Genomic DNA, 23859 nt, shown 5'->3' with positions numbered 1-23859 from the left:
AAATAGCCACACTGCTGTGCAAAAGGGCAATAGAACCGGTTTCCCCTTCCATGAGCGAGTCGGGCTTTTACAGCCGTTATTTCCTCGTTCCCAAGAAGGACGGAGCTCTCAGACCGATTCTGGATCTGAGACGTTTGAACAAGGCTCTTATGAAAAGACCGTTCAAAATGCTCACAACCAGACAAATCCTCGCGCAAATTTGCCCGAGGAACTGGTTTATATCTCTCAATCTAAAAGACTCCAGATAATACCCCGTCACAGGCCATTCTTGAGATTCGCCTTCGACGGTCAGGTATATCAGTACACCGTCCTGCCGTTCGGCCTGTCTTTGGCACCTCGCACATTCACGAAGTGCATGGACACGGCTCTCGCTCCCCTGAGGGGTCGGGGAATGTGAATTTTGAACTACTTGGACGATTGGCCTAGCACAGTCAGAGGCCGAACTCATCGCCCACAGAACAGTGCTTTTAAGCCATTTGGACAGCCTGGGGCTTACGGTCAACTGGACCAAGAGCTCGCTCGTGCCCAGTCAATCAACCTCTTTTCTGGGTTTGGATCATGACACTGTAGCGATGACGGCCCGCCTGTCGACACAGCGCGCGCGCTGCATTCGACGCCTGGCCGCGTCCCTCCGGCCGGGCAGCACCGTACCTCTCAAAACATTTCAGAGGTTACTGGGTTGTATGGCCTCAGCCGCAGCAGCGCTTCGGCTGGGTCTTTTACGAATGCGCCCGCTACAACGCTGGCTGAATGCCCGAGTGCCTCACAGAGCATGGGCTTCCGGCGGTATTCGCATCAGAGTGACTCAGAGCTGCGTTTCAGCTCTGAAGCCCTGGTTAGCGGCCGACTGGTACCAGCGGGGAGTGACAATGGGAGCTATCTCACACCGCAAAGTTATCTCGACAGACGCTTCCACCTCAGGCTGGGGCGCTCTGTTCGAGGGCAAACCGGCTTTTGGCCTATGGTCAGACCGGGAAAAATGCCTCCACATAAACTGTTTGGAGATGATGGCGGTCGAGAACGCGCTCAGGCGCTTCCTCCCATTCATACGGGATCACCATGTGCTAGTCCGCTCGGACAACACGGCCGTGGTATCCTATGTGAACCGACAGGGCGGTGTCAGATCCAGGAATCTGTGCAGGCTGACAGAACGCCTTCTCGTGTGGGCTTACCGCTCGCTGCGCTCGCTGAGAGCCGCGCACGTGCCGGGCCACCTGAATGTCGGTCCAGACAGACTGTCCAGGGACAACATTCCCCCGGGAGAATGGTCTCTGCACCCCCAGACAGTCCAGTTTCTCTGGCGCCTGTTCGGCAGAGCGGAAATCGACCTCTTTGCGTCGAAAGACAATGCTCAATGCCCGAAGTTTTATTCGAAGAGCGAGGACGCGCTGTCCCAGACATGGCCCAGCCTCCCGCTGTACGCTTTTCCTCCGATCTCCCTGTTGCCACAGGTCATTTCGAGGATCAGAGAAACGCAACACTCAGTGCTGCTTATAGCCCCGCGATGGGAAAACCAAACCTGGTACCCAGAGCTAGTGAGGCTGTCGCACTCACCCCCATGGCCGATCCCGGTGAGACAGGATCTCCTCTCCCAAGCCGGTGGGTCGATCTGGCATCCCCATCCAGAGCGCTGGTCGCTGCATGCATGGGTGATCAACGGATACCCGTTGACCTGTCAGACGGGGTCGTGAACACGATCACACAGTCGAGAGCCCCCTCTACGAGACGGCTCTACGCGTCTAAATGGTCGGTGTTTTCTAAATGGTGCGCTACTAAAAACTTGGATCCGCGCGCATGCGGGGTCCCGCGGGTGCTCTCCTTCTTGCAAGAGCTGTTGGAAAAGGGCAGATCCCCTTCCACGCTCAAAGTGTATGTGGCCGCTATTGCAGCGTTCGCTGAGACGACGCGCGGCCGGGCAATGGGAAGAAATGAGCTCATTATCCGCTTCCTCAGAGGAGCTAGACGGATGAACCCCCCGCGGCCCCCCTCGGTTCCCTCGTGGGATCTGTCCTTGGTCCTAGCAGCCCTAAAGGCTTTTCCCTTTGAACCGCTTGAATCCGCGGATCTAAAATATCTGTCGCTTAAAACCGTTTTTCTGATAGCTCTGTCTTCAGTCAAACGAGTGGGTGATTTGCACGCGCTATCTGTTAGCCCTGCATGTCTTGAGTTCGGGCCGAATGACTCGAAAGTCATTCTCAGACCGAGACACGGTTACATCCCCAAAGCGATTGGAACCCCGTTTAGGGCACAAGTTATTTCCCTCTCGGCTCTGCCAGCATCCGATAGTGGGGACAGTGATAACCTCCTATGCCCTGTCCGGGCGCTGAGAGTTTACATCACGCGCTCCGCCGCTTTCAGGCGTTCAGAGCAGCTCTTTGTTTCCTTCGGCGGACGCACCAAGGGTCTCGCCGCCTCGAAGCAGAGCTTGTCCAGGTGGATAGTGGACGCGATAGCAGCAGCTTATGCCTCCAGACACCTGCAGTGCCCTCTGGGCATCAGAGCCCACTCCACTAGAGGCATGGCCTCGTCGTGGGCCTGGTCCAGCGGAATTTCTATTCACGATATTTGTATGGCGGCGGGCTGGGCCTCCCCGTCAACATTCGTGAGGTTTTATAACCTGGAAGTTCCTGCCCTACAGGCAAAAATACTGTCAGTATAAGTGACGTGTATTCTCTGCCCATTTCTCGTGTGCAGACTACGTTCATATGCTGGCGCTATTCTGGTACTATACTCAGGGTGAAGTGTTTGACTCAGACCGGCCGATCCGCTCTGTTTCCTATTTCCCGTTACGCGCTGTTGTCGGTGCTGGCCCGCGCTGCTGGCCGCCCGTATTATTCTCTGTCGCGCGGGAATTTTTCTCTTCATGTGAGACCGACTATGTCGTTTTTCTCCTACCCTTATGAGTGCTTATGTACTGTATGGGCTCGCTCTGCCGGCCCTACTGTTTGTACTGTTATATGTTTATAGACCGGCCGCGCCGCTCTATTTCATATGCTGCATGAAGTGCCTGTACTGCGCTGGCCCGTCTCCCTGACCGGCCACATTTCCCAGCAGAGTGTTTTCCCCGGTTTCCCTGGGATTCATGGGCTGGATGCTCGGCGCACACGGCGTTGACAAAGGGTTCCCGATGCGTAAGCTAACCTTACGCAATACGAGAGACCTCTCGTAAGAGAACGTACTCGGTTACTAATGTAACCTCGGTTCTCTCTAGAAGAGGGAACGAGTATTGCGTAACCTGCCGTGTCGCGCCACGAGCTTTTGCGCTTCAGACTGCGAAAACCAGAATTTTAGCCTGTGAGCGCTGAATTTATACACGCTGGCCACACCCATTCTGACGGTTAGAAGGGTGTGGAGGGCGCGAAGCGCCCTCATTGGTTGCCGCGTTCAGAGCGCTCACCGATAGGCTTAAGCAGTTGCCGCCGAGCAGCCAATGAGCACGCTTATACAGCCTGCCTAGGTCTGTCGGCTGCTGCACTGCATTGACAATGTATACAAAATTAAGGATAATTTTTTGGCTTCAGATCTCGAAGAAAGAAGACTTTCCCGATGCGTAAGCTAACCTTACGCAATACTCGTTCCCTCTTCTAGAGAGAACCGAGGTTACATTAGTAACCGAGTGCGTTTTCTTGATTTATTACGAGTAGGCAACTATGACAAATTATGAAGAATTACTAATTAATTAATCATCACAAAAAGTAACGTGTCTGAGATGTGAGCAAATGTATATTTTTTTTTACATTAACACTCGCCAACCTGCCAAATGCGTGTGTATTTCAGCACTGGTGTGTAATGCAGACATTCCTACTGGCAGGTTGGATTTTATATATAATATATACATTTTTCAATTGTAGTCTTTTAAAAAGGCATAATAATAATAATAATAATAATAATAATAATAAACTAAGTGCAAAATTATAAACTAAGTGCAATGTACTATGGTCGAAAATTGATTTTTCGATACATATCGATACTGAAATATCTGAAACGCTTTCAGTACTCATTTCCCGCAGAACACATACATGCTGTGCTTTCTCGCTCTCTCATATCTCTGACAGTGAGTAACACACAAACCCGCCTCCACTCACTCACTTGTTTCATTTGCTCTGGATGAATATTGTTGGTGTTACAGGGCTTGAGTTTCAGTTTGGGATTATGCGTACTGTGCATAATTTTACTGATTCAAGCTGATTTTGTGCTCACACTCAAAGTGCGCACTCATAAAGCCTCCTCTCAGTGCTAAATTAGTTCTTTTTCACTGCTTTCGGCACTAAAACAGTCAAATACACACAAAATAATGGCAAAATGGAAAAAACAAGTTTGGATTTTGAGGGGCTCACATTTCTCACAGTCACACCCACAAGAAGAGAAACTCTTGAATATACCGGACCATCCAGTAGTAAAAACTATCCCAGGAACTGTAAGGCCTTTGGTTTTATTGAGTTTCATTAGTCAGAGGTTGTTCACAGGTTTAAACTAAAGTGCGCAAGTTACATTGCAAATATTATGATTACAGATTAAATACCATCAAAAGACACATTTAATATAACCAAATTACATTTATTTTCAAATTAAACATCTCAACAGACACTTATCACTCAGTTTAGGGCTTTCAAATATCACAGTTTACTTAACAATTTACATTAAAATGTACATTTTACATTTACTTTACATTGAAAAAATAATTATATTTAAGCATCATTACACATCATATAGCCTATTGAATGAACTGATAAATAAAATTATGTACAGAAGTCTATTATGACATATCTCAAACTCTAATATAAATATAATAAGTGAAGTGAACTTTAACAGATATACCTTGCTCAGAACTCTAAGTGGGATTGAATTCATTTTATTTGATCACTTATTTTGTTCCAATGCATCTTTACAGAGAATATGACTCTATGTGTACACAACACACTGTAATATGAATAAACAAAGGAAGACGATATGAATGTTAACATTAGACATACAGTAGAGGTCACAAAAGTGTTCTAGCACACAAAAGCATTAGTTTGAACTGTATCAGACTGGAGGGTTCATGCTGGATTGTAATTTGAATATCCAGTTCCTCTTCGACCTCTAATGATCATGTAGCGCCTCCTTCTGGACAGAGACGGTCAGATAAACAAATAGATTTGTGTAAGTAAGAGATAACAAGAGCTGATCTATTTATAATGAGAATTAAAGTGTAAAGTTAGACTCCAAAAACTGTTTGAACTGTTTGAAATCGGTCACCTTTGCTGGACAAAATAAGTTGAACATGAGTTATTAATTCTACTAAAGATCATACGGTCTACTTCAGATTCATGTTGCTGCATCAGACACATCAGCTTTCTTTGTTTCACACAATTATGAACTCAGCAACAAATCATTAGAGCATATACTGAGTCAGACACTATAGTTGGACCACAGGCCATAAAGATATTAATAAAAATAAAAACTGATGTTCAGCACATGTTGACAGTTGGTGCCCCAATTTGTTGTAGGCACAATATGAATCTGAGGTATATATGGGCTCTATATGGATTTGTCCATGTGTTCAATTAGCCCCATTATGGACAAACCCGTGTAGGGCTAATTTCTCAAGCCCATATTGTGCCTTTATTCGCCCCACCAAAATCAAAATCTCAGTAAAAAACTACTTAATAGAGTTTGATTACTCATCTAGACCTCAATATAACCTAAAAATAACCTAAAAATAAATATGAGAGGAGGACATAATATGCATTCAATGGTGATTCGTTTACACTGAACAGAACCCAAACATTACATTACAGAGTATAATGACTGAATTCATTCACTGAATAGAGAGTTTTTTATTTTGTCATTACATGTTAACTGTATCAAGCCAAACAGGCGATTTTTTTTTTTTTTTTTTTTTTTCTGTATAGATAGGTTTATAGTGCAGTTTAACATGTTTACTGCTGAGTTCAGTGCATCTACCGCACTGAAAACAATGAGGAATGGGGAAACAACATGAACATTTCTGTGGTTATGCAAATTTTCTAGTAGGCTGTCGTATTCTCCCATAGCAAACTGTCATATTTTGGTTAATTATGAATTACAACTAGTAAAGTGTTTGATCTTCAACACAATGATGACACAGGTTTTTCAAATTAATGAAATGTTTTAACAGTAGATACGCAAGAGTAAATACCACAATGTTTAATAATGCTAATAATGAATATACACTGCTAAATATTTATTAACTAATAACCAAAAAGGAAAGTACTGCATAACAAAACAAATAAATGATGTGAACAGAGAATTGATAAATGCAATGCTGTCGAACTTAGTAATGGAAGAGAATTGTATGGGAATGCTTAGGAAACCACCTAATGGCTCTGGCAAAAGCTGATAAATGAATGCTTATTTATCATTAACCCTTGTGTTATGTTGGAATTCTGTGCACTCCCCTTATGGTTCGGGTCAAATTGACCCTAATTGGATTCAATACAATTCCTGAAAAATCACACAATGAAAAACAACAAAGATTCAGGTACAAACCGTAAACTTTTAATATCAACATTTGTCAAATATTCCAAAAAATATATATCTGAAGATATGATTTAATGAAAATGTTTTTTAACCATTTTTCAAAACTGTTTTGTTTTGACAAAATTTGAATATACATTATATTTATATATATTTGCATATAAATTTTTTTTTTACTTTTTTTTTTTTTTTTTTTTGCTTAGAACATCATAACTGAACAATTAATCAATTAATCTGAGCTCATTTTTCCTGCTGTCTATGTCGAAGTCTCAAGATATTTCAGATATCTTGAATATATAAATGAGAGCTTATTTTACTATCTGTGTCTGTCAAAGATTTTCATTTGTAATTTTCATTTGCAATTAATTCTGAACACCATGATTTAGCTTTTTCAAGTGTGTTTGGTTTGGGTTAGAGCACTTTTAGATACACTTACACTTTAGAACTGGAGTTGATGCCCTGACATACATAAAATAAATGTTTTTATTTTGTGTCTGTACAGTTGCTTTTTAATAGCTGCCTATGATGGTCAAATTGACCTGCGAACATCACAAACGTAATAGTAATTTTGTTTGTATATGTCAAAAAAAAAAAACACCAGCATGTTGAAACTTTGCATGCATGTTCATGATGATAAATGTGAAAAAGTCACAAAATATCAAGAAAAAAAACATAGGTTAACCAGTATTTCCAACAACTAGAAAATCTAAACGGGTCAAATTGACCCGCAACATAACACAAGGGTTAAACAAACAATATTCCTAATATTTGTAACAAGATGACCCCAGGTAACTGTTATCTAAGCAAGTTGCTGCAAATTTGCTTCAGGAAAAAACTACTGCCAACGCCTCCAGAAACAGGTTTGGTAAGTTTATATGTCTGTTCCACACAGTCGGTGATCAGTCCGGCAGTAGAGACGTCCTACACTGGTGATGTGGGATGCGTGAAGGGCATAGAGTCGTGATCTTGTAGTCATTGCTAAGCTGGACTGAAGGATCCTGAACTTCAGTTGCACCAAGAGTGTCCTTAAAGAGTGTACCGAGCATCGTCCTGGTTAGTTGAATCTTCACAGGGTCTTTTGCAGACTGGCTGTGTCATTGAGGAGCATATTACCCTTTCTGATGAGGAGGAGATTGAAATCCGCCAATCCTGGATTGTGATTGGCCACTGGTGTCTGAAGTAGCCGTGACGGTGTTGCCCAACCTAGTGTGGAACTCATTTGCATAGCTTAAAATACAGCATTAAAAAACAGTGTCTTTACGCTTTGCTCATGCATTATTTCTTTACCAAACCTCTTTCAAATTATTAAAGGCATTGTATGGAACAGATAAAGACCAAACACAATAAGAAGCAGTCAAGGCATCGTCCATGCATTCGTTTATAGTTTATCTGGTTTATTAGGTCTGTCCCGTGAACGGTTTGTGTTAACAGTCAATAATAAGAAGAGAAGTCCTCTCCTTGCCCTGTAAGTTTTCTTATCATTTTATCTGATGTTGCCAAACATTTGTTTATGTTTATTCACTGAGGATCTAATCAGTGTGGCTCATTTTCTTCCACACCAACAGTTAGAGAGTCTTAACTTAAAATGTTAACCACATTATATAATATTATATTAAAACATACTATTCTAATGAGTTCCAGAAGCTTTAAAATCCTTTAGTGTGAGAGTGAGATCAAATCCACATTGTGTCCTGCTGTCTGATTTAATTCAGATTTAATTTTGTGCTTCATTTTTTCACAATTCACATAGCCTACTTCACACTGGAAGTTGCTGTTTTCATTGAGGCTAAAAGCAGAAGTGAGCATGTACAGAATTCATTGCATTTAATCAGATAAAAGTTGGTTTAACATAATATAAAATGTTTGTCTTTAGGAGATCATGGAAGTCATTTTATCAAGGATGCATTTCGACTTATTGGCTAGCTTGCTGTTTTTTCCCACTAACTGCACATGTGCTGCACTGTTTGTGAATTGGGGTTATATACAGTTTATACAGGTGTTCAGAGCTACATTATCCTTTTCATTTTTGAATATTTGATTTAAATGGTGTTTGCAGTAAAACATTAAATAAGTGCAATTTGTCTTTAATCAGACTTATTCTGAATATCTTGTGTTTTGCTTTTCATTGCTTATGCTGTGAGAAGGGTTAAAAAAACAAACATGGTAAATGTGAAGGTTACCAGCATTTTTCCTTTTTCAAAACATGTTTTTATTGGACACTGTTCTGCTTTTGCACCGTTCTGCAACTACTTCATGAAACTCCTCCTTGAACTCTGAGTAAAGCAGGTGTAACAAGTAGAACAGCTAAAACTGAAAGCAGAAACATAAAAGAGCTTCACATTGAAGGAAAGAGGCTGAAAAAGCAGCATAAAACAACAGGATATTTTATGGTAAGTACAAGTTTAAAGCAAATGGCTTTTCTGTTGTGTCTTATGTCTTTCTATGGATAAATTATGTGAATAATCCTTATTTATAAAGTATATTGGCAGGACTAATATCTTTCTGGATAGAAAGAAGAGTGACGCTGCTTCTAAAATGAGTCTCAATGAGAAAACACAGGAGGGATGTTCTCAGTCCCAGAGATCTCCTGAACCCAGCTTTGTGTCTATGAAGAGCGATGAATCCATGGGTTTAACTCCTGAATTCAGTGGTAAACCATTGACCACTGATCCTATGTGAGTATAAACACGTTAGATCAAGTTAATTATTTAACTGCTAAGATATTAGTTCATGTGTAAACATTCATTACAAAATATACACAGAGGGATTACATTTTCTAACTTAAATTCTCATTCTGTATAAATATCAAATCTAGTGATTACCAGAGATGGAGACTTCTAAACATGAAACTCAACCATCAATGTCATGTAATTCTTTTAAATGTGCAGGTTTATTATATGCCTACAGTACATCATTAATCTACAGTAGGCCTTTGTAGGCAGAGGTGAAAAGTATAACTATCCGTTGCAGACGAGTTAATTTTTCCTGTAATGGTACTGTTATTGGTATAAATACTATAAATCATAGTGCTATGAAAACAAATATAGGGAATGCATCTGTATACAGTAGGCTCTGTTATACATAATGTGCAAAAATTGTTAGAAAATATGAACCGTGCATTCTAAAACAAAAACTGATTGCTTACTATTTTAAAGCAGAAGTTAAAATCTCTAAATTAAAAACGTAATTCACCTGAACATACTCCAATTACAGTCGTCAATTTACAGTTACTGTTCTCATAAAAATACAATTTCTTGTACAACTGTACATTAAGAATTTTAAATCTATTTTTAATGTCCAACAATTGCTTCATTCAAATGAATAAGTCACAATTATTGCACTTTCTAACTGCGCTCCGCCTGTTTTATGCGCCTGTATCTGTGAAGTACACAATCATTTCTATTTTGCATAAACACTTGCCCTGACAGCGAGTGAATATGTTAATGCTTGTGATTTACTTACTGTCAGGGAAAATGTTTATGCAAAATAGTAATGCTTTTGTAACATTCAATAATTTACAGATAAAGATACCTGTAAACTACTAAAAGATACATTTTTTACAGTGAAGGTGTTTGATCTTAATAATTCAGGAATTACATGTAAAATAATACATGTTTAATTTTATTTAAATGAGGATATTTTACTTTAATTTTATGTTGTTGTTTATTTGCTGCCAGTCATTCAACCATTTTATCACTTAAAGGGATAGTTCACCCAAAAATGAAAATTACCCCATGATTTTCTCACCCTCAAGCCATCCTAGGTGTATATGACATTCTTCTTTCAGACGAATACAATCAGAGTTATATAAAAAAATGTCCTGGCTCTTCCAAGCTTTATAATGGCAGTGAATGGTGATATTTTGAAGCCCAAAAAAGTGTATCCATTCATGATAAAAAATAATTAATATTTCTATTAATAAAGGCCTTCTAAAGGAAGCGGTGTGTTTGTGTAAGAAAAATATGCATTATGCATTGATTTACGGCAAAAGAGTGACCTCTGACCCGACGCATGACACATTGATGTACACGGAAGCGCAGAGTGTAGAGCAAAAAAAAACCCCACCAGTCATGAAGTCTAAAACGAAAATTTTAAAGAGAAATTTCAGAGAAGCTTGAGTTTGTTGCCCTGCCCTGTTTGTTTGAATCACAAGAGGCGTGACTAAGCTACACTACTCCTACATCACCTCAGGGTTTACTCTTTTGGCGAAAGTTGAATTGCGTAAGCTGTCTGCCGGAAGCTAGTAATTTTAGTTTGTAAAGTTTTAGATATGGATATTTTTCATACACAAGCGTATCGCTTCGCTTCAGAAGGCCTTTTAACCCCTGGAGCCGCGTGGATTACTGTTATGATGGATGGATGCACTTTTTTGGGGCTTCAAAATATCAACACCCATTCACTGCCATTATAAAGCTTGGAAGAGCCAGGATCTTTTTTAATATAACTCCGATTGTATTCGTCTGAAAGAAGAAGTCATATACACCTAGGATGGCTTGAGGGGGAGTAAATTATGGGGTCATTTTAATTTTTGGGAGAACTATCCTTTTAATTGTCTTTTTTTACTGTTTAATTACAGATTATTTTTGTAATTTTATACATTGGTATATAATTTAAGCAAACAGAAAAAATACAGCAAATTGTCTGTATAAAAAAGTGAATTGCTGTAATTTGTCATTAATCCTTAGATTATTTCTGTTAATTATAACATTTTCATGGCTAAAGTCTGATTACACTGTATTGAGCACAAACTCTGCTACAATAATATGTGAGCAGCATATGTAACATTTTGTAGTTTTGAGAAAATTGTTTTTGCGTAGTTTGTGAAATTTCTGTCACTGAAATAAGGCCATAAAATCCATACTGAATATTTGTTCACAAGACTTTTGAAAACCGTATCTTGTAGCATACACTGTTAACCCTCTGAGGTCTGAGCTGTTTTCTGGGCCCTGGAGGTGTTCTGACATGCTCTGACATTTCTGGTTATTTCTGTTACTTGTGACATTTTCATGGCTAAAGTCTAATTACACTGTATTCAGCACAAACTCTGCTACAATAATATAGCAACAGCATGTATGTAAAAGTTTTGAGATAATGACATTTATGCGTGGTTTGTGAAAAAAAAAAAAAAAAAAATCTCACTGAAATAAGGCCATGAAACCCCTACTGATTATTTCTTCACAAGACTTTTGAAAATTGTATGACGTAGCCTAGAATATTTGCTCTAAAACTATGTGAAAATCACCCTGACTGCTCATTCAGAGAAGACAATATATTGATTTAAAATTTTTACGACGTGTTTTGTGTGAGAAAGCTCTATGCGGAAGCTCATTAATATGTATGGGTTTTCTCACCTGAGAAAGACAAAGACACTCCCTAACGGCCCTATTAGGAGCTATCAGGCCCCTATCATTCTGAGCAACCTTGCACAATACTGTAAATGAGAAGATTTAAAAAAGAATGGCTTTTAGATTGTTTGATTTATTTACACAACATAATCCAAATAGACACAACAAATGGAAAAAAAGCACTTATTGAAAGACAGAGATCTTTGTGCCATTCCTAAAAACATTGTACATACATTTGTACATACATGTACATTGTTCATTTCCAATGTGTTTGTTTTTCACTTTACCATGTTCATGTTCCAGAGACTCATGTGAATGTTGAAGTCAGCAGGAGTGGCATCTGGGCCCTGAAAAAAAAGTGAACATACTGATATCAAGAGAAAGGCCTGCACGATTTTGCAAATAAATATTAGATTTTTCTTGTTAAAATTGCTTTTTAAAATTCACAAAATACACACACACACACACACACACACACACAAATGTTTCCAACAATATATAATATAATGAACACCAGGTTTGTTGTGCCTTGTAGGCATAAGCTATGCGCAGTGCTGGGTAAAATAATAACAATAGATAGCAGTATAAATCTTCCAAAATATTTCAGTAACAACCAAGCTAGAGAAAAATATATTGATTATCATGTTACTTCAAATGTTTCCATTCGTTATGAAATGAGATAATAGTAAAAACATGAAGCCGTTTGGTGTGTTTTGCTTTTCAAATTTTCAAATGATACATTCAAACGCGATCGCGCTCAAATATAAAACATTATGGTTACCATACATATCTACATTTGACCAGATATCCACAAACACAGTAGGCTTAACAGTAAACACGGGTCTAAATATTATAATACTACTTTTACCATGCTGTGTTTTATTATAGAATATAAAAACATCCTCGTGTTGAACACATATACAAGCACTGAAAGGTTGCCTATCATTCTAGTTCACATTTCACATTTCATGTTTCTGTCTATACATGTACATATATGAAATTAGGCTTAGTTCATGTTTTTACTCCAAACTCATTTCATAACATACATTTTAATCTGGCACGACCAGTTTAACATGTCTTACCTTAAAAATCTTCTCATCTTCAAATCGCGTTTGAAGTAAATCCGAGGCAAATTCAAGGTAAACAGCACAGCACAGCACAGCTTACAGTCGTCCAAGCGCGATGAAAAGGAGTAAGTTACGAAGTCTCTGCTTCTTTGTTTTGAGGTGATGAGGGCGTTTACAGGTCTGCGTTTCTCCGCATGGATCATTTGCATGTCAATCGCTCGTGCGCGCGTAGGCGTGTTCAAATTAAATTTAATGAGGACGCGTTTGAGAAACTGTACATGCCGCTGCTTTCGTATGGATTACTTAAAAATAGAATATTTGTTTTTTATATAATTTACATACTTTAAAAATAGAGATTCCAAGCGTTGTATAGACATGCGTTTCAAGTCTGTGTGACAAACATTCGCTGAGTTACAGGTCATTTTCTGTCGCGTTTCAGAATGAGTTTCACATTGAGAGAGACGGCAGAACGCGCATCATGTTTATTTTCTTTGTTTTACGAAAAACACAACATTTTGTTTTTATTATGAGTGTACACAAATAAAAGAAGACATTTAACAGTTTTGAATGATGTACAATACAAGTATGTAAAATCAAAATCAACAGAGTATTTTGCACTGATATTAAAAAAAACGAGCAGATCGGCGTGATTGCCGACCTCAGGGGGTTAAAGGAACACTCCACCGTTTTTTGAAATAGGGCTTATTCATCTTCTTTCTTACATTTAGATAGGTGGGCAAATGCATTTTTGTCTCAGTGCATGGATTGTTTTAGTTTGACAGGGTCGACGCGAGCTTAGCTTAGCTTAATGAATGGAATCCTTTGTTGCCAGCTAGCATGTCCTGAGTAAAAGTGATTAACCCCCCCCCCCCCCCCCCCCCGACCACACACACACACCTAATTACTTCTTGTGGCCTGCGTATTCACAACGAGTACAAATAGTGATACAGATTAATACTAGGCGATTTCCTAGGGAGATATTGACTTGGGACTATATTAGGGGGAAGCACAGGCGAAGCACTGCTACTTGGGCGCAGAGATATCACGCAACACATGAAATCCCACAACTTCCGTCAACATACCGGCGTGAATAGTAGCTGGCTATTTTTCCTACAGTACATGAATGGCGATGAACATGGCTGATTTTGTGAGAGATGAAGAGGGTGACTAGACATCCTTTGGGGGACAGTTTGACGCTCCTTCACCTCCTGGCGGACGGCAATGTCTCCTCCGGTTGAGGGCAGCCCCCAACGAGTCCTCCAGCCCACAGCGAACTGGAGCGACTCTTCCGCTCCCTCTTGGACGGCAGCCACCCCTCCTCGACCCAGGAGCACGGTAGCGAGTTCTCCGTCCAACCTGCTTTTCAATCGCTCCAGCACCACTGCCTCGGGCAGCCATCGGCGGTCACCGCTCCTTTGCTGTCCAACCTCCTCAGCACCGTGATCCCCCTTGAGCAGCGAGGGCTCTCCAGTGGTTTCCAGTTATACAATATAACTAGTATTCTAATGCCTTTTGTTTGTTTTTTTGTCAGTATCAGCAGGAGGAAGAGCAGGAGATCAGAGTCTGTAAGGAGTAACAACTCTATGGTAGAACCCATTAGATTCAGTGATGGACCAGTGCAGACAGTCAAAGACCTGCTCAAAACCAACATGAAGAACAAGTATGAGAGATTATTTGAGAGAACCAAACTCCAGACAGTCAAAGACCTGCTCAAAACCAACATGAAGAACAATAATGAGAGATTATTTGAGGGAACCAAACTCCAAGAGAATGAAACCCTCCTCAACAGGATCTACACACAGCTCTACATCATAGAGGGAGAGAGAGAAGGAGTGAATGAAGAACATGAGGTTTTACAGATGGAGAAAACAGCCAGAACACAACACTCACAAGACACTCCAATCCACTGCAATGACATCTTTAAAGCCTCACCTGAACCAGGATGTGAGGAGAAAGACCAAATCAAGACTGTTCTTACTAAAGGTATCGCTGGAATCGGAAAAACCGTCTCTGTGCAGAAGTTCATTCTGGACTGGGCCGAGGGAAAAGACAATCAGGATGTAGATTTCATGTTTGTGCTTCCATTTCGAGAGCTGAACTTGATCCGAGATCATCAGTACAGTCTTCACAGACTTCTGCAGGACTTTCATCCTGAACTTCAAGATCTGGACTCAAATCTTTATAAGGAGTGTAAAGTTGTCTTGATCTTGGATGGTCTGGATGAAAGCAGAATCACACTGACGTTTACAGACACTCAAAAAGTTTCTGATGCGACTGAGACTTCATCAGTGGGTGTGTTGATGTCAAACCTCATTAAAGGAGAGCTTCTTCCCTCTGCTCTCATCTGGATCACCTCCAGACCAGCAGCAGCCAATCAGATCCCCACCAAATACATCAACCGTCTGACAGAGATTCAGGGATTCAATGAGCCTCAGAAGGAGGAATATTTCAGGAAGAGAATCAGTGACGAACATCAAGCCAGCAGAATCATCTCACACATCAGAAGAGCAAGAAGCCTCAACATCATGTGTCACATACCCGTCTTCTGCTGGATCTCCTCCACTGTGCTTCAGAAGCTCCTGAAAGAAGATCTGAATGCAGAAATCCCTCAAACTCTGACTGATATGTACATCCACTTCCTGCTGATTCAGATCAACATGAGGAATCAGAAGTATGAAGAAGGAGATCCAGAGAAACTCATGCCGTCCAACAGAGAAGTGATTGTGAAACTTGCTGAACTGGCTTTCAAACAGCTGATGAAGGGCAATGTGATGTTCTGTGAGGAGGACCTGATTGAGAGCGGCTTAGATGTCACTAACGCCTCAGTGTATTCTGGGATTTGCACTGAGATCTTTAAGGAGGAATCTGTGATTCATCAGAGGAAAGTCTACAGCTTTATCCATCTGAGCGTTCAGGAGTTTCTTGCTGCTTTCTATGTGTTTTACTACCATGTGAATGCAACTATGGAGGAACTGCATCATTTTGCTTCAGTACAAAGTTTGCTTAAAGGTGCAGTAGATAAAGCCCTTGAAAGTGAGAATGGACACCTGGATCTATTCCTACGGTTCCTGCTGGGTGTCTCACTGGAGTCCAATCAGAGACTCTTACAGGATCTACTGACACACACAGAGAACAGCTCAGAGAGCATCGGGAGAACCACACAGTACATTAAAGAGAAGATCAAAAATGGACATAGAATCTCCACTGAAAGATCCATCAATCTGTTCCTCTGTCTACTGGAAGTCAAAGATCAGACTCTGTTCAGAGAGATTCAGGAGTTTGTGAAATCAGACAAACACTCAGAGAAGAAACTCTCTCTTGCTCACTGCTCAACAATCTCCTACATGCTTCAGATGTCAGAGGAGGTGCTGGATGAGCTGGACCTCAAGAAATACAACACATCAGATGAGGGGAGAATAAGACTGATACCAGCTGTGATCAACTGCTGGAAAGCCCTGTGAGTGTTTAATTATGTATTACATTAAAGAGTTTCTGAATTTAATTACAATTGTTGTGATAACTTATACATCTTAAGTATATTTTGATTATTTAAAAAAATATATTTTTACATGATTCTGATATTATTGAAATCCTAATTGTAGAATGCAGTTAACAAATATAAATCTCATATCTTTCAGTCTTGCTGGCTGTAATCTCACTGCTCAGTGCTGTGAGAGTTTGTTTTCAGCTCTTCAATCCTCAAACTGTGTCCTGAGAGAGCTGGATCTGAGTAACAATGACCTGCAGGATTCAGGAGTGAAGCTGCTCTCTGATGTAATAAAGAGTCCAAGCTGTCAGCTGAAGATACTCAGGTTTGACTTTTACATTGAGTCATTCATATGTTGATAACTGTTTGAAGGTTATGATTCCATACTGGCTTTAAAACAACCCGTTTACTGTTGATGTGTGTAGATGATAGATGCTTATAGATGATCTGATTGTGTTTCTGTAGGTTGTCTGGCTGTATGGTGACAGAGGAAGGCTGTGGTTATGTGTCTTCAGCTCTGTGTTCAAACCCCTCACACCTGAGAGAGCTGGATCTGAGCTACAATCACCCAGGAGATTCAGGAGTCAAGCTGCTCTCTGAGAAACTGAATGATCCAAATTGCTCACTGCAGACACTTAAGTATGTGGGGTACAAGTTAAGAACGATTCTCGTTTCTTACGATCTCTGCATTTAATAATTAAATCCATATTTATAATGTATAACATAATGTAATTTTACTATATTATTTATTGCAGTTTTTACATATTTACAGTAAAAGTGCAATATTGGCAGAAAGTGCTTGCTTGAAATACAACTAAAAACATTAAGAATACAAATTAGAATATATAGATGCGTTATTAAGATTTTGAAGATGGTAGAGATACCCATGAAGAGTTATTTACGGAGTTACTGAATGCAAATAAAAACTAAGTGAAATTCACAAACATAATTTCAGATGGGGTGACCCCATCTAATCTTTCAACTAACTGCCGGAGCATATAAGCAGCCACTCACCTTGCTCTGGCATCAGCTGTTTTGGTATCCCTCCAACTCCACCAACATAATTTAGGCAACTTGCTACCATACTTATCATCCAAACATTAGTAGTCCCACTGGGGGTATATCTAAGCTCGAGTTGAAGCTGCTTCCTCAAGCCCCTCCACTGCGGATATTTTGGGGATATTTAATTTAATTGTATCAATCAATAAATTCCACTAGAAACAAACCTTGTTGTATTATTTTAATTTAATACTGTGAAGCTGCTTTGATACAATCTGTATTGTGAAAAGCGCTATACAAATATACTTGACATGACAGCAAGCCAAATATGCTTAACTTTAAAGCTTAAAGGTTGTAAGGGCAAATAAACATGTTTTACAATTATATGCATAATAAAAATATTTTTTTATCTCCTTTGGCTGTTCACTAGGGGCTTAAAAACACTACAGTATATTTCCTATAAAGCTGTTTACAGGGGTCTGAAGATGATCCAGATGCAAAAAATCTCAAGACATTGAGACATACGGCTCTGTGAAGTTGCTTTGGAAAAATATGTATTGAGAAATGTGCTATACAAATAAACTTGACTTGACTTTTTATATTAATAGTCTGTATGTGAATATCTATTCAAACTACTTACAATTTGTTTTGTCTGTATCTTTGTGTGCCTTTTTTTAGTTTGGATCATGGAGGGCCCTTCAGGATAAAGTCAGGACTACGAAAATGTAGGGTCTTTCTCTGACACACTCTTGCACATTTAATGAAAACAAATGAGAAAAAATAAACTCTTTTTATTTGTACTCTTGTGTTCAGATTCCTGTGATCTCACACTGGATCTAAACACAGCAAATACTCATCTCATTCTGTCTGAGGGGAACAGAAAGATCAAATTTGTGAAAGACAAGCAACCGTATCCTGATCATCCAGAGAGATTTGCTGATAATCCTCAGGTTATGTGTCGAGAGAGTCTGACTGGACACTGTTACTGGGAGGTTGAATGGGGCTCCGGGGTTGTGGAACGGACTGGCTGGGCTCGTATAGCAGTGGCCTATAAAGGAATCAGCAGGAAAGAAGGAACTGTCTGTAAGTTTGGATACAATGACAAATCATGGTGTATTTTCTGCACTGGTAATGGATTTGTTGTCTGGCACAATAATGAGAGCAGTAACATACCAATCCATGTACCAAAATCTAAGAGAGTTGGAGTGTATCTGGACTGGCCGTCCGGCACACTGTCCTTCTACAGCGTCTCTGACACACACACACTCACACACTTACACACATTCAACACCACATTCACTGAACCCCTCTATGCTGGATTTAAAGTTTTTAAGTCTGAACTGTCTCTGTGTCAGATTTAACAACAAACACTGGCTTACATGCCAAGGTAGAGTACAGAGTAAGTACATCTCTGAGTACAGATGTAAAGGAGTAGAGTTGTAACACTGAATATTTCTCTTCTCACACAAGTTGCACACAGATGATGAATGAATATGCACATTCACACTGGCATGGGGACATTTCTAAGAAAGTCATTTTGTTATAATAAATCCCATATTTATCCTGGCCAGCATTTGTGCAGGACAGCAAAAAATACAATTGTACTCAATCTACTCTACTTAATTCTCTGTCCGTTCATTATGTGCTGAAATGTCATTGTACTTTATTTATTTATGGCTAATAACTTTTGGTTGTAAAATGTATAATGGCCTGGGAGGATGTTCTGGAAAAAAAACAAGAATACAATATTATAAATGGTCAGTTTTAATGTATGGCAACAAGTCCCTAAACATTTCCACTCCCTCCTCCCTAAATTTCCTTTATTTATTGTCTGCAAGAATCTTGCCACTACTTTGTAAAAACTATGTACAAATCCACCACTTTGTTTGGAAAAACTATTTACTAATAATTGTGGACATATTATTTATTTACATGCATATTAATTCATTTTAATATATTTGATGTATTTGATGGTATTGAGCTGAGACAAATCTAGTTAGAAATACACACAAAAGCAGCAATGATATTACTTTACCAACATTTATTGTATTATTCTTAAAAAATAATGACAATTAAGCTTGCAGCAATAGGTTGTTTCTGGTTTCAAAATTTGTTGAGAAAAAAAAAAAGAACTACAGTCTTAGTATATGGAAAATGTAGTACATGTAAAAAATAAAATAAAATAAAAATGCTGTAAAACATGAATGGTTAAAACACCATACCTATTAAATAATAAAATAACAAATGTGAATTAAAGAAAAAACATGTCATTAATCATTCAAACATTATTGAATCAGCATTGTCATGCACTTTTTATTTACCGTAAAGTTTTAGACATTCAGTTTCCTTTTACCCAGCATTACATATCGTTTTTGCCAAAATACCTTTCAAGATGCATGATATTCTATCATGTAAGCAAAGTCAACAGTGATTACAAGGTGTCTGGTTTCATATCTGACATGTTATCTAATTGATGACCAGTGTTGTGCAAGTTACTTCCAAACTGTAATACATTATACATTACTTGTTACTGTTATTTAAAAGTAATTCTTTACCTTACAATATTACTGTCTCAGAATTGTAATGCATTACATTACTCCTGTATTACTTTTGAGTTACTTTTACCAAAATAACTACAGAAGTAGAACTTAACATTCTAAAATGACTAGGCCTGTAACGATATGCGATATGAAACCGCGACACTCAGATCCACAAACCTGTGTCGCGGTGTGAGAAGGCAGAATCGTGACACGTCCCTTCCAACTCCCCACGTTCCCAGTTATCTTTCCCATCCAGATCTAATGCTACCACATCTTTAACCTGTTAAGCTGCACCCCCACTTTTAAAAAATCCCCAGAAATGACATACCCAAACTGAAACAGATACAGTTCATGAACCCTTTGTACTAAAAGCACAAGTATGATCTCATTTGAAAGCTGACACCTGGCAGTTTATTGTAAATGTAGAATTAATTATTGTCATTATGAAAAAAATTGTTATAAATAGCTTCAAAGTTTTGTAAAGTTATTAGAAATTATTTTTTATGAAACATCCTTATGAAAATAAAATTGAAGTTGGCACTGTAGCAATCTAGAAATGCACTACAGCTAAAGCCACATGTCTAAACATTTTATGTTTAAAATCTGAAGATAATAAGTCCAAAACTCTGTATTTAGTTAAATGTTTTTCAAGACCATGTCAATGACTTTATTTTGATTTGACGCTAAAATGCAACTGATGTTTATTGCCATCTTCTAAGCATCTATCCAGTATATTGTCTCTATTGTTTTGTGGTGCAAACGAGCCCCATTCAGTCTCAGTCTCCCCATGCACACATTCACACCTCTCCAGCCTGGTTATGGCTCTAAATATGCATTTCTTTTGTCTGCATTATAGTTACTAATGACTGGCTATTCACAGGCTATTCATAGGGTTTCAATCCCTAATTTCTTTTCTCAAAGTTCACCTCACATTTTAAACTGTATCAAATGCATTTCTTGAATAAAGAAACAGTTCAGTAAGCATTCAAAAAATCATAAAAGTATAAATTTCTAGGTTGCAGGTGTACCTAGGGCTAGCTAGCATGCTAGCTTAGCACACCATCAATACACGTCAATTTATGAGATTAAAACCATGTTTGTGCTCCAAACTTACTTCATAACGCAAGACGAGTGTTTTAAATAATCTTCTGTGATCTAATTTGGCTTCAGATAAAAAAATCTGACAGAAAATATACTATGGTATGGTATTCTGCACAATGACAGTCTATATAGATTAGCATTACATTATAAATATAATCTATTATTATGGAAATACCTGGCATGGCTTGAAAAACTCAGGTAACTCAAATATCATTGCAAACATGTTTATTGTCTTCAAAACGTCTGTATCTGCATGTTACAACGATCTCTTGTTAGCTTTGTATGTATCAGTGACGTCCTGGAATGTCACATGATCATGGCTCTTCTTCATGTTCCATATATCGACTATTATTGTGCATAATAGCGCCCTCAGGCTATTGGTATGAATTGAAAACACAGTATCAGAGTATCCAATCGCTCATAATGATTACATCGACGCATTTGGGTATAAATTCAATAAATATTATTCCTGTCTATAGAAATCTGATGTAAATCTATGAGAATCTATCAATATTTCTCCAAATATGCACATTTTTGAGCTAAAGCCCTGAGGGAAGTTGTTTTGTGTATCGCTGTCATGACGACAGCACGGGAGTTTTTTATGAATGAAAGCGGCTGACGCGCATAACTCATATTAAAGGTATCGACTCATTTTTTCATTTCATAACTCCTGACACAAATTAAGAAATAACTGTCGCTATAAGTTTCTCAGAATACAATAGTGGTCAAATACTGAAACTTGAGTCTTATATCTTTTTAATGATGTATAGTTTGTCAATGTATAACATTAAATCTGATAGTAACTTTGAACTATATATAAAAAAAAAACGCTTCAGTGCGCCCGCGCACTGGCAACGGTTAACAGGTTAAATTACTATTAGTATTATTTGAAGTTAACATTATAAAATACGTAGACCTACACCACAAAACTAGTTGGATAAATTCTTTAAAATTCCATGTGACATTTGCAGTAAAAACTTGAAATATAAATTCTCAGAAAATGCATTTAATACCAATATATTGAAACGTCTGTTTATATATCCATAGGCTACTCCCTTAATAAAGGAGTCCAGACATTAGAAAAATATCAGTCTATTCATGCGTTTTTTATTTAATATGAGGGAAATAGACATGCGTGACACACAAATCTTTAACTTTTAGGTAGCAAAATATTTTTTAGTAATTCTGTGAATTACACTAAGCAAACCAAAAGTTATACTACCCACCGGATGAAGAAAGGTTGGCTCTCCACATAACATAATATATTCATTTTATTTTATGTTTCGTGTTCGCATTTATGAGGAAAAAACAATGTTACGGACGCGTCAGTTCTCAGTTTCGCACGTGACCGCTCTGAAAGCGGCACTAAAAGACTGCTTTAAAACTTTAACAGAGACCTCAAAAAGAAAGCACAAAGCCTTTCTTTTAAGTAAATTTCGTTTTGTATTAATTGTATCTTAATTTTAATCAATGTTTCATCAACCAATTGCCTGGATTTAATAAATAAAAAGAAGTAAATATAGTAGACAAGAGATAATCAGGACATGGAGGTGCCAGCGCGTGAACTGGCGCTCGTCTCATAAATGAACCGAAAGTCATTTCTCCAATTAGCCGCTTTTCCACTGGCCAGCGCGAACACAGAGACCGAAATCATGCCTCGCTGTACTCTTGTAAAACCTGTGCTAAACACGCCTTTACTGGACTATGTCACACAATACAAAGGTATTACACCAGCAAGAGGGAGATGAATGAAATAAATCGCCATACAAATATATCAGAAGCTGTCATTTAGTCTTTATTTACAAACTTGGACACCACACACGGCTATTGACTGACCACGAGCAGGTAATAACTTGCTTGCATTTTTCATTCGTTAATGTCTCGCGGTCTTGCTGTTTTTTCCCCCGTTTTTCTTTTTTTAACAATTAAATTTTGGGCTAAAAGTGTGTTGTAACGCAAGTGTTACTGAACATGTACCGAGTAAAATATTACTGAAAATTAGTAATGCCTTACACTACTGCGTTACAGCAAAAAGTAATATGTTACTGTAATGCATTACTTTTGTAACGCGTTACTCCCAACACTGTTGATGACTAGTCTATTCTTGGGCGATGGTTTAGACGTCTATTAAATTTTCACTGACAGACCAAATTTTGTCTTGTTTTAGCCTGGACGTCTGGGCTGAGTTTGTATGGCTATTAGACGTCTTTTAAACTCGAAATTGCTTGCTGGGTTATGTTCCTTTCCTTTTATTTACAGAAATGTGGCACCTTATATACTATTGGCCTGTTGTCAGCATAAAAAGTAATACATACAAATGTTCTTTTAAATGAACTTGCTGTATGTTGTCTGTTTACAGTGAAACTGTTCTGCTAGAAAGGTTTAAAGAGTGAGGGCATCGTTTCAGGGTTACGAACACACTGACTCTGACTGGCACTGTGTGTATGACAGACTTTACTCTTCTAGAGATACTCTGAGAATCAGAATCAGAATCAGAAAGAGCTTTATTGCCAAGTATGCTTGCGCATACAAGGAATTTGTCTTGGTGACAGTAGCTTCCAGTACACATACAATATAAAGTGACAAGACAAGTGACAAGTAACATAAGTATAAATAAAAAAATTAAAAAAAGATTATAAATTATAAATATATATAAAGTATATAAAGTTATAAGGTGCTATAATGAAATGTCTGAGGGAAGTATTGCACATGTTTGTTCCACAGTGGGGGAACATTTAAGTGTTCATGAGGTAGATGGCCTGGGGAAAGAAACTTTTCCTGTGTCTGGTTGTTTTTGTGCTCGGTGCTCTGTAGCGTCGACC

General features: G+C 38.7%; 1 protein-coding gene across 3 annotated transcripts; it reads left to right on the top strand.

Moving 5' to 3' along the window:
- The first annotated feature begins 8773 nt into the window (after positions 1-8773).
- On the top strand, positions 8774-23642 carry LOC307154462 (protein NLRC3-like). 3 transcript variants are annotated; one of them, XM_079864430.1, is made up of 7 exons: positions 8774-8888; positions 8988-9173; positions 14442-16367; positions 16549-16722; positions 16863-17036; positions 18075-18121; positions 18210-23642. In XM_079864430.1, exons 2-7 carry the CDS (start codon positions 9034-9036, stop codon positions 18755-18757), a joined length of 3009 nt encoding a protein of 1002 aa, XP_079720556.1. In that variant the 5' UTR covers positions 8774-8888; positions 8988-9033; the 3' UTR covers positions 18758-23642. The 3 variants fall into 3 exon arrangements, with proteins under 3 accessions (XP_079720556.1, XP_079720557.1, XP_079720558.1); XM_079864431.1 differs by having other exon boundaries at positions 8821-8888; positions 9009-9173; XM_079864432.1 differs by having other exon boundaries at positions 8857-8888; positions 8977-9173.
- Positions 23643-23859: the final 217 nt, after the last annotated feature.

Source organism: Squalius cephalus (genome assembly GCF_949319135.1).
Source record: "Squalius cephalus genome assembly, chromosome: 2".
Classification (NCBI taxonomy): Eukaryota; Metazoa; Chordata; class Actinopteri; order Cypriniformes; family Leuciscidae; genus Squalius; species Squalius cephalus.
The sequence above is the reverse complement of the archived record's forward strand: the minus strand, read 5'-3'. Positions and strand labels throughout refer to the sequence as shown.

Excerpts from the sequence above, each read along its gene's own strand:
- LOC307154462 (XM_079864432.1), top strand. Across the intron at positions 16,723-16,862 it reads TGTCAGCTGAAGATACTCAG|GTTGTCTGGCTGTATGGTGA; the intron begins GTTTGACTTTTA and ends GTGTTTCTGTAG. Across the intron at positions 17,037-18,074 it reads TGCTCACTGCAGACACTTAA|TTTGGATCATGGAGGGCCCT; the intron begins GTATGTGGGGTA and ends GCCTTTTTTTAG.